Source organism: Colletotrichum orchidophilum (genome assembly GCF_001831195.1).
Source record: "Colletotrichum orchidophilum strain IMI 309357 chromosome Unknown Scaffold_19.1, whole genome shotgun sequence".
Classification (NCBI taxonomy): Eukaryota; Fungi; Ascomycota; class Sordariomycetes; order Glomerellales; family Glomerellaceae; genus Colletotrichum; species Colletotrichum orchidophilum.
Window position 1 is genome coordinate 410,442 of NW_019172975.1, and position 13,543 is coordinate 423,984.

Here is a 13,543-nt window from a genome sequence, read left to right on the forward strand (position 1 = left end):
TCCTGGGTAAGCTGCAGAGCGGAGGTGAGAAAGAGGGAAGAGGATGGCGATCTTTTAAAGGAGGTAGGCAGGATGCATACGTGTGTATCGACGGCTATGGGACGGATCCCCTTACATAGAGGTGTTGCAGCACAGGATAAGAGGCAATGGTACAAGCAAGCGCCAGGAGCACTCGGCAAACGGGGGTAATGGAGCTGTGCCGCGTGGCGTGTGTGAGATGGATCTGAGGAAACCTGGGTGACTGACTGGTCGGACCAGGTTTAAGGCACGCGCTGGGTGGTGCGCGAGCGAGATGGCTATAGTTGCGAGAGGCGAGTATCGAACGCCGGCCGGGAGGGGAACAGAAATGCGGTGAAAACGGTTACGGACGTAGGAGCGGGTGGTTGTCGGTTAGTTGACAAGGGGTGTGTGGATGTTCAAGGTGAGAGAGAGCAGTTCGGACATGAATGAGAAACTGTCCGTCGTCAATGGTTGATCGAGACTACTTTATCCCGGCGTGTTGGTGAGATGGAACGGGGAGCATAGAAAGACCCAAGCACCCTGCAGCGAGACGGGCTTCCGAGCAGAAGAGAATGCAGATTGAAAAGTCTCAGATCCGATCAAAAAGAAATGTCGGTTGCGATGCCTCGGAACTTGCCCAGACTTCTATCGAGGTAGAGGGGGGAGCGATGGGCAAAACGAGCAACCGAAAAGAGGACTCCGTAGTATAACCTACCGAGTAATATTATCATGCAGCCGTTTTGGAGGAGGCGGCGCGGGCGGTACGGTACGGCCGTAGCAGGGCGGACGGCGATGGCCACTGTTCCGCGGCACCAAGAAGTGGTCTATTGATGCGGGCTTTTTACCGGATCCAGACAATTTCCAGTTTGAGGCAAAGAACAATTCTCTCAAAGTGCAAGCCAATGAGGGTTGGGTGATTTGGTTAGGTTAAGATGGTGGTGGTGGTGGTGGTGTTGGTGTTGGTGTTGGTGTTGGTGTTGGTGTTGGTAAGAGTGTGGTTGTTGTGTGCTCGGGTGGCACAAGCGACCCAGGTACCGTAGATGGTGTTGGGTGTTGTGTGGGAGATGGTGACAATCCGAAAGCTCTTCTCTTTTCAATCGTGTCTCTCGTCGGCCCAAGCATACATGAGAGAGACAGACAGACGCATGAAGAAGTGGGCGGGTGGTTCATGTCATCATTGACTCAAGAAACGGTGCCAACGGCGCGTTTGCGCGTGTGCAGAGGGCCGAGGGTCCCGCTGCCTCTGCCATGTCGTCGTCATCGAAAAAAATAAAAAATAAAAATGTTAATTTGGCCCGGCCATAGCATGTGTTAGTCGACAGGTGCAACAATGCCATCCACATCAGCCGTTATTAATCCCCTGCCTCTTCACCCCTGGCCATGGTTGGAGCGTGGAGACTTCTTTTTTGCGAGATGCGCGATCGATGCAACGTGATCATGTAGTGATCACCGAGCTCCGGAACCTCGTCGCATTCGCCCAACGTCAGATGAGACGAATGCAACGCAAGCACCAACGTCTCTTTCGCAGTCCATGCCGATGTCGGGCGACACGGAATTAAAGCAGGGAGGGAATCATCAGTCAATTGGCTTTGTTTCGTTCCGATTCGCTTAGTTGGACGACGGCGAGCCGCCAGGAGAAGAAAAATGGTGAACCTGGCAGCCGGGATCGTTTCTTGGTCTTTTCTTCTTCTTGTGTTTGGTTGGTTGGTGGTAGGAGATGTCGGTGTGGAACATTTGATGGCTTGCCTTAGCTTACCTAAGGTACCTATAGACCTTAGGTACGTACGGATAGACAGTGGAGGATCCAGGACGGAGCGGGTCCTTTGGTGGAAGAATATCGGAAACTGCAGCGACTCACGGAGGCGGATTAAGCGAGGAAATCCACTCGGCCGGGTTGCCCAGTCCCCACTCCGTGCCCCCCCCTCCCGCCCCCACCTTCCTTGGGTACTTGAGCCGTTCCTGGCCACTGAACCGCTTTGTACTGCAGGATCACGGGAACAACAGGACTCACTCGGGAACGGAAGAAATGTGGTGCAAGTTATGTGATGATAAGATAACGGATTAGATCCGAACGCCAAGGATACGGATGCCGTGCTTGGCACATACGGGACCCCTATGGACAAGGGACGGACCCCGTCAGAATCAGGAACGGTAACAGGGACAAAGATACTATTCAAGACTTGTATATAGTCTGTCCTGAACTTTGCTCAAGGTCAGACTTCCATAGCTCTTCAGCAATCAACTTTGTAAACATTCTTCGGAACACTTTCAGCTCACCTTCACTGCGAATTACTTGTTGAGTCTATGACTGATCACCTTGGCCTCTGGAAACCTGATCTACTACAGCCTACGATACCACGACTCAGTACCACGGTATCTGATCTACAGCGTCAATCCACATCTTCTGTTAGCAGGCCCTACTGTCGGAAAGCTGACCGTAACATCGCGGGAGTTCTAGAAATCACCTAAGAATAACATTAGATATAATTACAGCGAAATGTGTCAATTAATAATTATTGCGATATTTTAGAAGCATATTTATAGCATAACGGCTATATGAGATAGTGCGTTCTAGCTGCCATCTGAAGCTGATAGATATCTAAAACTACTTACTATCTCACTTCTGAGTATTCATATTCTCCTGACGAGCTTTCTCCATATGAGGATGGCTATAGAACACCTTACTTTCAAGGCCATCCAGGTTTGCTGCCTTCTCAATTTCCTCGTAGATCTGACTGTTCACTGGCGCTTCCTCAGCCGAAAGGAGCTGGAAGGTCTTGTTAGCGCGGTCTGCCTTGGATGTAGATGTCACGACAATGCCGCCGAGCCGGTAGTATGCCCAGCTGAGCAGCAGATCCGCTGTGGATAGCTTCGTCAGCTTCGACTGCTCTTCTAACTTCTGCAACAATGCTGTGCTGCCTTCAGTAGGCAAGCGACCGCTGATGGCGGTCAAGAAGCCGTAGTCTGCGCGGGCTGTCAGCTTGGGACTTTTATTCCCTAAGAAGGCTTGACTGGATGGCGTTCATACTCATTGGGACAATGTTGTTCTTGACTTGGAACTCTTGGAGTTGCTGGGTCTTGGGATCAAATAGTAGGAAAGGATTGAATTCGTATTCATTGAGCTGCGGAGTGTGATTGAGGTCGCTGGCGGTGAAGATGTCATGGTAATCGGGCAAGGTCCTATAAGTCGCGTTCGTGAGCCTCCATCTGGTTGGCACCACATTGTTCTGTTATCATCGACAACATACCAGTTCGACACACCAATAATGCGAGCAAGTCCTTGATCCTTGAGGTCTTCCAGCACACGCCAAGCTTCGCGATTGGTCATATTCCCAGCGTAACCGCGAGGCGGGAAATGCAGCTGCAGGATGTCGACATAGCCCTCTAGCCCCAACCGCTCGATCTCGTCCTTTACGGTCTGGATCATGTGATCGCGGCCTCGGCATCCTAGGGATGCGTAGGTGTTGATCTTGAGGGACAGGAAGATCTCGGAGCGTTTGAGATTGCTGCGGCGGAGGACTTTTGCAAAGCTCTCGTTGTTGGTGTAAATGTTGGACGTATTGAAGTGGCGGAAGCCAGCGTCAATCGCTTGTTGAACTTCGACACTGCTGTCCGTTGGCAGTGGGTGGGTGTGGCCGGGTGCCCATTTCATCAGCGATCCTAAGCCGAAGGATAGGCGGGGTACAGCTATTCCTGAAATGTTGATTGTTGCCATCGCTATTATGTTTTTCAAGACGTCAGATGATTTGAATTAAAAGCTGGCTTGCAGGAGACATGCACTACCTTCAACACACAAGCTCCCGTCCGGTGCTTTATCAGCGGAGAAAACATGCGCCGTACAGGGTTCCTCCATATGGACACCCCCGCATTGTGGGGTATTCCCGTGTGGTGTCGTTGTGCCGTCCCCGTAGAGCAATATGGCTACAATACCGGCGTCTGGGCACAAGTGATTTGATATAATGGACAGACTTTATGGCTTTCGAGGCGGGAAGATGCCGTTTTCTTTTTCATTCAAACTATCGCGGTTGGTTGTTGCGCATATAAAACTTTCAACCACTTTAACCAAATAAGCCATCATGGCCTCGTCCAAATTTCTTCCTCACGAGCCTCACGAGGGGGGGAATCATCGCAAAATCCGAGTCGCCATCATTGGCGCAGGAATCTCTGGACTTGCCGTTGCCAACGGCTTGCTGAAGGACCCAGTTGGGGGGAAATTCGATGTCCAGGTCTTCGAACGCGACACAATTGCATTCAACTCGGAGCGGGGCGGGTATCAGCTTCGCATCAGCGCCAATGGCCTAAATGCTCTAAAGACAGTGTCTGACCCTGAACTTTGGTCCTCAATTCGCGAGGTCTGGGCCGGTGATCAGGCGGCAGCGCCTACCATTGTTGATCCCGGTACTTTTGCGATTTTCCAGCGCCTGGGCGACCTTAAATTGTATCCCAAGAGTCAGGCCATACCCAGACACGGACTGCGTGGTGCTCTTCTGCAGCCGCTACTCGTCCAAGGGCGGGTTCACTTCGACCATACCTTTACGCGTTTTGAGCTCATGCCGGGTGATCGAGGCGGCGTGCGGGTGCATTTCAATGGCCAGGCTTCACAGGATGCCGACATTCTCATCGCATCAGATGGCAGCGGCAGCCAGGTCAACCGGCAGGTCGGCCTTAAAAACAAGATCAAGCTACAGGCCCAGACCTTGATCCAGTCTCGCGGCACCATTTCACGATCTGTACGCGATAAACTACCCGAGTCGCTCGTCCAGTCTGGCTCAGTGATGTTCTTGGGGGGCACAGATGCCACTGGATTTGCATCTGTCTATGAGCCCAAGAAAGACCCTGGTCTCGGCGGCACAGAATCATACACATTGTTCTGGTCGATTCTTATACCCAGAGCTCGGGGTGACGACTTGATAGAGAAGGCCGGCTCGAATCCTCAGAAGATTGTTCCTCACCTTATCAGTTACTTACGAAACGACCTTGGTTACGGCGAACCTTTGCCACTCATCATCCAGTCGGCGACTGACTACGTCCGGACGGGCCTTGTGACCAGTTCTGTCAAGCCAAAGACGGATTGGCGAAATGGCGTCGACAAGAATTCCCGAGTGATCCTCCTCGGTGACGCAGTGCATCCCATGACGCCCGGTCGAGGCATGGGTGCAAACCAGGCATTGACTGACGCTGGCAATCTTGTCAATCTTTTTCACCACACAATGTTCGAACAGGGTGTGCCGTATGATGGAGAGATTGCCGCGTTAGTGCGCACATTCGACGCAGAGATGTACACGCGCGCATTCAAGATGGTGAAGGCCAGTGAGGCCGTGACTACGCTGGACTTGACGACGGTGTCGGGCAAGACGATTGCAACTTTTATTAGAACGGCTATGACCGTGATGGGATGGTTCGTTTCAGCCTTGGAGATGGTAGGTTTGAAAGACAAGGTAAAGGTAGACTATATGTCGCATGAGAAGTAGTGAACGTAGGAAATCTGTATCCAGCAATTGAGCCAATGGGCTGATAATCTCGAAGGATGTTCTGAATGTTGCGTAGCGATGAACTTGTTTTACCGCCCAGAAACACCAATGGCAGGCTTAAGGGGTCTGTCAGAACCTGGGAGCCCCACAATAGCGTGAAACTCACCCAACACAGTCCTCACTAAGTCAGAGCACATATAGCTAGGATTTGAGTAACAAGGGATAGATATTTCCCATTTATAAAGATCTACTAGAAAAGTAGAAGATTGCCTTAAAAGAGATAACTAACTTATCTTACAATTATTATACTGCTAGCGGCTATACTAATGACCCGTCAGGGTCACTGTTGCAAAACCCCAAATTCATCGCAAAAGTCCTTGATTAGGTTAGTGTGTCGATCGAATAGTCCCGCGGTTCAATGACTATCATACCTCACCTTAGTTTCCTTGATTTTTGGCACGACAAAAACACTGCCGTAGTTCTAAACCTAGTTGAATGCTGTGACCGAAACGAGTTGGCAAGTCCATAACGGCCAAAATAATTTATTCCAAGATATGCAGGTTCTCCGCGGATTAATAGCGTAGTTACTGCGGTGGCTCATTGCGGTTTACTAATCTGCGCTTTATCCTCAGTATAAGAATATAGCAATAAATTTTCAGTTTCTTACTTCCTTTGAGATAGAAAGAGAACTAATTACATTCATCAACTTTCGGACTGCTAGGACTGTGTTCTGGGTATTTAGTAGAGAGCATGTGTGTGGTAGCAGCCAGCTTATCATTTTGCAACCTGATGTATGAAACGTGAAATTTACTAGCCACTTACTGCCGTGCGACCCCGCTGCTAACGTATATGATTCATTGCATCTCTAGGTACCCGATGACTACGATGCTGATGGTTTAAATCCGAAGAGAAACGGCCAGGGGGATTCTGTAACAGTGCCTCCTATTGCCCTCTGTAGATACCCTTGGAGTGAACACCCACTCCTTGTGTCCTTGAGCATTCTCCGCACCAAACGGGGAACCCCGCCGCTTCATCACCGTGAGAAACGACACGGTGGTTTCGGCATCTCCTTGCAGTGTCGTATCGCGTATTAGGCGAGTTCTCTCGTGCGGAGGGTGCCGCGGAATGTATCGCGAAACGCAGGGCCTACCGGGCCTCCGCTACCCATTTTGACCTTCGCTCGCTTGGAGCATTTTTATCGTTAGCACACTCTCGATATATCCTATACTTGAGTTATCCAGCAAGATCTGCGATCATGGCCAGTGAAAAAAACAAAAGAGTCGTTCCTGTGGTTATTATAGGTGGCGGCCCAGTTGGCCTGACATGCTCCATACTGCTCTCGTTGCGAGGCATCTCAAACATGCTTTTCGAGCGCCATCCGTCAACTTCAATCCATCCCAAGGCGTGCGGCATCAATCAGCGTACCACTGAGATCTTTCGTGTCATGGGAGTGGAGGAAGACGTGTACGCAATTTCAGCACCAGCCGAGATAGCTGGACGAACAGCGTGGTACACGTCGCTTGGAGAAGGGGGGAAAGAAGTATTCTCCAGAGATGCGTGGGGAGGCGGCCAGTACGAAGCAGAGTATGCCCAGCACAGTCCGTCGAAATACTGCATTCTGCCGCAAATGAGATTGGAACCGATCTTGAAGCGACGCGCCGCGGAGCTGAATCCTCATCAAATTTTCTACGGGCATGAGGTGTTGACGACTGAGGATCATGGCGATTTCGCGGAAGTTGCTGTAAAGAACCGCCACACGGGTGACGTCTGCCGACACAGAGGGATGTATGTGATTGTCGCGGACGGCGGTCGTATGTTTACCAAAAAGCTGGGAGTCGAGTGGAGCGGCGAGGCCGATCTCTTGACCATGATGAGCGCACATATTCGCTCTCCGATCAGAAATCTGCATCCCGATAATCGCAACTTCATAACGTGGTTCACGAACCCAGCAATGGGTGGCAGCACGCTCACCGGCTATCTTTACCAGTTGGGACCTTGGCCAGAAGCGATGAGCAATCCAGAAAAAGAGGAGTGGATGTTTGTTTGCGCCCAGGCGGCAGATGACCCAACAAAGTTCGATGCGGAGACGGCACTGGCTCGAGCGAGGAAGACCATCGGCATACCGGACCTTGACATTGAGCTGATTTCCCTCAGCGAGTGGACCGTGAATGCTCTTTACGCATCGCAATGGCGTGTTGGACGCTATTTCCTGGTAGGCGACAGTGCTCATCGCATTCCGCCATGGGGCGGTAAGTAGTAAACCACGCGCGCTGATGTGTGACATGAGGGGCGAACAAACAATTACTAATTTTTAGAAAAAGCCCTAGGAATGAACTCTGGCATACAAGACGCAAATAATCTCGTTTGGAAACTTTCCATGGCCATCAAGAAGTCAGGCAAGCAGTATGATGGTCTCCTCGACACGTACGACGAGGAGCGCTCCGAGGTCGGGAAACGAGTCGGACAGACCAGCCTCGACAACATGCGCTCTCACGCAGGTCAGATTGATCTTGTCATGGGCGTCAGCGCGTCGCAGAGCAAAGCCGAGAACCTCGCAGCAGGTGCAGCATTCTTCGACAAAGGACACCCTGACTACGCAGAGAAGCAGCGACGCATGCAATTGGCATCACAAGCGCTTGATACTGAGTTTAAGGCACCAGGATACGAAGTAGGCTGGTTCTACCCGAGCGCAGACATCAACTGTGAAGGTGGAGCGACGCATGGAGGACAACAGCTGGCGGACGGTAGGCTGGTACATGACACGTACTACATTTCGACCATTCCAGGGCATCATCTCCCCCACGCGTGGGTGACACGCGACGACAGCACAGTGGCGTTGCTTGATCTCCTCGACCTAGACGTACTGACCCTATTTACGGAGAATACACTGGAAGAGAGGATTGACGACGACAGAATACACGTGGTGGTCGTTGGACAAGATGGATGGCAAGACACGACCGGGCAGTGGAAGAGGTACCGCGGTGTAGACGGGTCTGGCGGTGTGCTTGTGAGGCCCGACGGGATTGTCGCTTGGCGAGGATCATTGGCGCAGGCCAAAGTCGAAGACTGGACGCGGCTTGTTGACAGGATCTTGAAAGTTGTCTAGGTAGTTGGAAAGGCGATGCTGGGCGGGACCGTTTCTGCGGGGTTTGGAGTGTAAGGTAGGACAAGTTCGTCTTGCGGTGCGGGGTTGCGGGGTTCCCCGGGCTTGGTCTCCGGAGTCTCCGGGGTCTCTGGCTCCAAGTCGGCTAAATTTAGTATCGATCATTAGTTAACAGTCAGAGGTTCACATGTGTATCTTGATGAGTATGGCCAAGGAACGACTGTGGGAAGAAATCTTATATCTATATAATGAGTGTTGAATCCCCTTATACAAGGATAATTCTACATGCTTTGTCACCACCTCTGCTTAGACACAAGTTATGTGCTTGAGGTGAGATAATTCGCGTAACGAATGTGCTGGGGCAGTCTGTTATTTAGGTAGGTGGTTGAACTGTGACCTACTTTCTTTTCCCCCTCACCAGATTAACGGGCGACGGCTTCAGCATGGATGCAACAATTGAGTGGTTCGGTAAGTTGCCACCACATCAAGTGTCTCTTTCTTACTCGGCCAAGCTTCGTGAGGCTCATTAATCATCCCAGGTGCCACCACGTTTCGCGTGAAAGCCAACGGTCTCGTCATCTTCTTGGACACATGGCTGGAGCGCCCAGATGTTCTGCCCAAAGTGTTGGCCATCGACGATGTGGCTGAGGCGGATTACATTTTCATCTCCCACGCACATTTTGACCAGTGAGTTGTCACACTAGCATTACGAATCACGTCGATTGATATACGAAGCCGGGCTCACTAGGTGTGTTTTTGAGTCTTCCTGGAGCCGATAAGATAGCCATCAAAACCGGGGCGCACGTTGTCGCCAACGGCGAAACTATCAACGTCCTTCGGTCAGCTGGAGTGCCCGAGGACCAGCTCATCCCGGTATCTGGTGGCGAGCGCATCCCTCTTTTCCCGCTCGAGTGTCGTAGAGCCGCGGGTCGTGGTGAAGTCGATGTCGCTCCCGGGCCACCAGGCGCTCCCGCGGCTCCAGATGCTGGATTGGCAGTGGCTTCCGTCCACGTCTGGCCTTCATTGCACTGTCTGATGCCTGGTAGCTCGCATGCTGATGTGCCTGCGATCATGGATACAGGCAAGGAGTACATTGGAGCAAGCCAGTACGCCTGCACACTGGACATCACATTTGGCATGAAATATGGCCTCTTCAAGATCAGCGACCACATGCCTCGCGACGCCATGGACTCGGGCATGCGCTCTTTTGCCGACTACATCAACGGTCCGGCGAGGAAATGCATGTCCCATTTCGATGGAGGGCAGCTGATGTACAACTTTCTGTTCGGGGAGGGCAAGACACTGCTCTGGAACGGGCATCTGGGTGGCTACGATGGGATATTGAATACGGTGCAGCCACAGCCAGACGTGCTCATTCAGGCCATTGCTGGGCGGGCCAACTTGAACGGGCGACCGTTTGATGGATCGGCGGCGCAGTTCGCGGTGCAAGTTTCGAAGCTGCTGGGAGAGCCGAAGAAGGTGATTTGGTGTTTGCACGACGACGCGCCGATCAAGCCGTGGAAGGTGAATGTCAGCCCAGCTACGCAAGCGATGGAGAAGGAGACTGGTTCCAAGGTGACTGCACTGCAGCTAGGGACATTGCATGGGCTCTTTTGAAAACTGCAAAGTGGTTGTAATACAATCCTTTCCGAAGATGGCGTCGACACAATGCCCATTACCCACAAGGTGTCAGGTGTGGCAGTTTGTAAACACGCTTAAGGTGATCTACCTTGATATATGAATGTATCCCATCGACAGTTATCGTGTTTGATTGAGTAAGTGAAGTGTATCTCGTCTTCTCTGCATTTGCAAGTGGCAGTTGCGGTTCCTGGAATGCAAGACGAAAGCTACTCCTCGGCATCCCTCCACCCCCGCCGCCTTTCTCCTCCTCTCTTCTACATCGGGCACGAGTACTCCGTACGGGCCCTTTACTTCCCCACCCCCGGCTAACCCGCCGCCTCAAGATCGCGTAACCCCAACATTCCCCATATCGCCCCCAGACATACCGCAAGCTCGCACTTCAATACCTCGTTCAACATGCGATCGCGTTCCCCCGCAGCTGCCAATCGAGACTAACACCGATAACGATGGCGCTGCTGACGGCGACGGGCGACAGTGACGGAAATGACCCCTCAACCTCCTCCTCCTCCTCAGCATCACTGCCGTGTCCCGAATGCGGGCAGACATTTCGTCGGCGCGAGCATCTAAGTCGACATCTGGACCGCCACTCCGGCCGTCGCTCTTACATTTGCAGTATTTGCAAGAGAGCCTTTTCTCGGAGGTATGCATTCTCCAGGTAGCCTGTGTTGTCTCTATTTAGACCCCCTGCCTAAAATTCAATGGAAAAAGGGACACTTTGAAACGGCATGTTCGCACACATGGCACTGCAATATTCGCAGAATGGACGCGGAACAATGATGATCAGCTCTCACGAGATCATCGTCGTGCTTGCGAAGCCTGCGTCAGAGCCAAACAACGCTGCGATGGCCGCAGGCCGGCACCTTGTAGCAATTGTACAAACAAAGGTCGTCGCTGCTTATACCAACCAAGTTCTGGCGACGACGAGACTATCTTGATTACACAGCCTGCAACCGATAATGACATAGCCGCTGCTCCTTTATCGCCCCGTCAGCACTTGCGCCCTATGACTTCGCAGTCTCCTGTCTCAGACCAACCTTCACTAGAGACAGACCTACCTTGGGACGCCCTCTTTACCCCTGGTCAGTTCCTGTTTCCGTTCTCGCCAGTGCCTTCGCTTGGAGCTGGGACAACAACACACTTCTGCTTCGGAGACAACGATTTGGCTGCCGCCGGTGAATCTCCGGTTGACCAGAGCGTGCAAAACAGCTTTGGTGCAAGAGCAACAGCGACGGTAGGCGTGGAGGCTGTTGATGCCTTTGCTGGATCGGAATATCTCACAGCGGAAGAAGGAGAAGAAGAAGAAGACATACTGATCGCTGAGCACATTCCTCATGTACCTCCTATGACAGCGGAAACGCGAGCATACATGATCCAAGCCATCAAAGCCAGACTGCCAGAGCAAGAAGCCCAAGGGCTTGACGCCAATTTCCCATCTTTGCGACACCTTGATACATACATGCAGTTGTATTTTGAACATTTCCATCCGCGGATGCCTTTCTTACACGTCCCGACATTTCAGGCGTCGCCTGAGACGTGGCAGCTGGTGCTCAGTGTGGTGTGTCTCGGCAGTCGGTACTCCTCAGCGCACCGCAAGCAAGATCATGTTCTACTGCTACAGCGACTTGCCCAGCACATGCAGGAAAGAGATGTAAAGCCCATCCTACTTGGAATTACTTCTTCATGGTAACGTTGCTGATGCGACATTCAATGCATTGCAGATTCGAGAGCTATCCGACATTGAAGACTTGACCTTTGCGCAGTCCCTTTTATTATTCCAGCAAAACCTGTGGCTCTCGGGCGAGGTGAACACGGTCATCAAGCTGCAGTTTTACCGGAACATCTTGGTCACCCTCTGTCGCCAATTGCTGTCTCGAGAGGGAACTTTGATGTACACGCATACATCCGGTGAAGATGTGAATCACGGATGGTCGCAGTGGATACGAGCCGAAGCTAAACGTCGGATCATCTACTTCACTTGGAGTAAGTCATCTCCACTGGACCCAGGATCCTTGGTTACGAGCTTAGCCAAATAGTGTCCGAATGTCTTCAGGCGACATTCTTCATGCTTCCTCCTCTGCTCTCCATTGCCGAGCTGCAAATTCCGGTACCCGCAGCTGATTCACATTGGTCATCCAACTACGAGCAGTGGCACCTTTTACCGCCACCGCAGCCTTCATCACCTCTTTGTGCTCTACTTGCACGCGTTGGTCTCGGCGACGTGGCACCGGCGAGGCTGGAGCAACCGGCTAAATCTATAATTCTACTTTCGGCCTTTGTCCAGCAAGCCGCCGAAAGCGATTTGCTACGAGCTATGAGACTTGGCTTTGTGGGCGACACTGCTGGTCAACCGGCTTCTCCAGCTCTAGGCATGGTGACAATGCTCTCTCAGAAAGCCTTTGATGCCTTGTCGCAGGCAGGATGCTCTCAGCCGTTGCGCGAAACGGACGCTGGCACCACCTCGAATGACTTCGCCTTGCTTGCTCGAGTCCTCGCCATTTTCTCATTTACACCCTCGCGGCTCCTCTTTCCCTTTAGCAAATGGCAGACGACAGAGGTAGGTCATAGCATCGCCCGGTCCGAACTGCTCGATATAGTATGGCACAATGTCGGCAGAGCAAGGCACTGCTTATACTACGCAGCGCAGGTTCTCCAATACTTCCGCACCAACAGAGTTGCGACATACCTCGACATTCTTAGCGTCTTGGTCTGTGTGCTCTACATGGTGCTGTACGTGGATATTGTTGAGCAGCAAGATCCCAATTCCGCTGGCAGTGGGGCCAGCGTGAGAACGTCCAGCACGGAGATTATCCGACTCGACCAATTCGTTGATGCGGATCTTTTGAGCGGCTGGTTGGAAGCCAGAAATCATGAAAGACCTCATATTACGGGGGTCGGTCTCTTACACAGCGGCCGCAGCGCGCCTCGTTTATACAAAGACGCGTCACGGATCATAGCAAGCGGGTCCTCGGATTCGAGGATGGCCAAGGATATTTCTACTCTTCTCGGGTCGCAAGCCAAAGGTTATCCTCCCGACCTTCGAGATCATCGACAGGCGACTCCACATTGTGAGCACGCACAGAGCACGGTATGAAGCTGGTTAAGGTGCCGTTGCAAGTCGAATAGCTCAGCACATCCCTGCTCACCCCAGTTTCTGAACCTGGGTGTGTGGCGTGTCTCCGATTGCGGGGGTGGAGAGCCCGTTCTTGGAGTTACCTCATAATCTAGGCAATTGCGGAGTATTAGTAGGGAGAATACTTTATAACACGTGCAAAGTCCTATGTTTCCTTCCCCCATGGCGAGCTTTTCAATGTGCCTTGTTGCATGTTGG

General features: G+C 52.0%; 5 protein-coding genes across 5 annotated transcripts; 4 read left to right on the plus strand and 1 right to left on the minus strand.

Moving 5' to 3' along the window:
• Positions 1 to 2,617: 2,617 nt before the first annotated feature.
• On the minus strand, positions 2,618 to 3,715 carry CORC01_03280 (aldo/keto reductase; the record flags this gene model as incomplete). The annotated part of the gene is made up of 3 exons (XM_022614930.1): positions 2,618 to 2,964; positions 3,029 to 3,180; positions 3,249 to 3,715. The coding sequence occupies 3 exons, from the start codon at positions 3,713 to 3,715 to the stop codon at positions 2,618 to 2,620; spliced, it is 966 nt and encodes a 321-aa protein (XP_022478666.1).
• A 361-nt stretch (positions 3,716 to 4,076) lies between these two features.
• On the plus strand, positions 4,077 to 5,471 carry CORC01_03281 (uncharacterized protein; the record flags this gene model as incomplete). Its single annotated transcript, XM_022614931.1, has 1 exon — positions 4,077 to 5,471. The coding sequence occupies one exon, from the start codon at positions 4,077 to 4,079 to the stop codon at positions 5,469 to 5,471; it is 1,395 nt and encodes a 464-aa protein (XP_022478667.1).
• Positions 5,472 to 6,831: 1,360 nt separating this feature from the next.
• CORC01_03282 (uncharacterized protein) lies at positions 6,832 to 8,577 on the plus strand (the record flags this gene model as incomplete). The annotated part of the gene is made up of 2 exons (XM_022614932.1): positions 6,832 to 7,720; positions 7,793 to 8,577. 2 exons carry the CDS (start codon positions 6,832 to 6,834, stop codon positions 8,575 to 8,577), a joined length of 1,674 nt encoding a protein of 557 aa, XP_022478668.1.
• Positions 8,578 to 9,017: 440 nt separating this feature from the next.
• CORC01_03283 (uncharacterized protein) lies at positions 9,018 to 10,191 on the plus strand (the record flags this gene model as incomplete). The annotated part of the gene is made up of 3 exons (XM_022614933.1): positions 9,018 to 9,042; positions 9,114 to 9,261; positions 9,336 to 10,191. 3 exons carry the CDS (start codon positions 9,018 to 9,020, stop codon positions 10,189 to 10,191), a joined length of 1,029 nt encoding a protein of 342 aa, XP_022478669.1.
• A 761-nt stretch (positions 10,192 to 10,952) lies between these two features.
• Positions 10,953 to 13,306, plus strand: CORC01_03284 (uncharacterized protein; the record flags this gene model as incomplete). Its single annotated transcript, XM_022614934.1, has 4 exons — positions 10,953 to 11,035; positions 11,125 to 11,863; positions 11,934 to 12,195; positions 12,249 to 13,306. The coding sequence occupies 4 exons, from the start codon at positions 10,953 to 10,955 to the stop codon at positions 13,304 to 13,306; spliced, it is 2,142 nt and encodes a 713-aa protein (XP_022478670.1).
• Between the last annotated feature and the right edge of the window lie 237 nt (positions 13,307 to 13,543).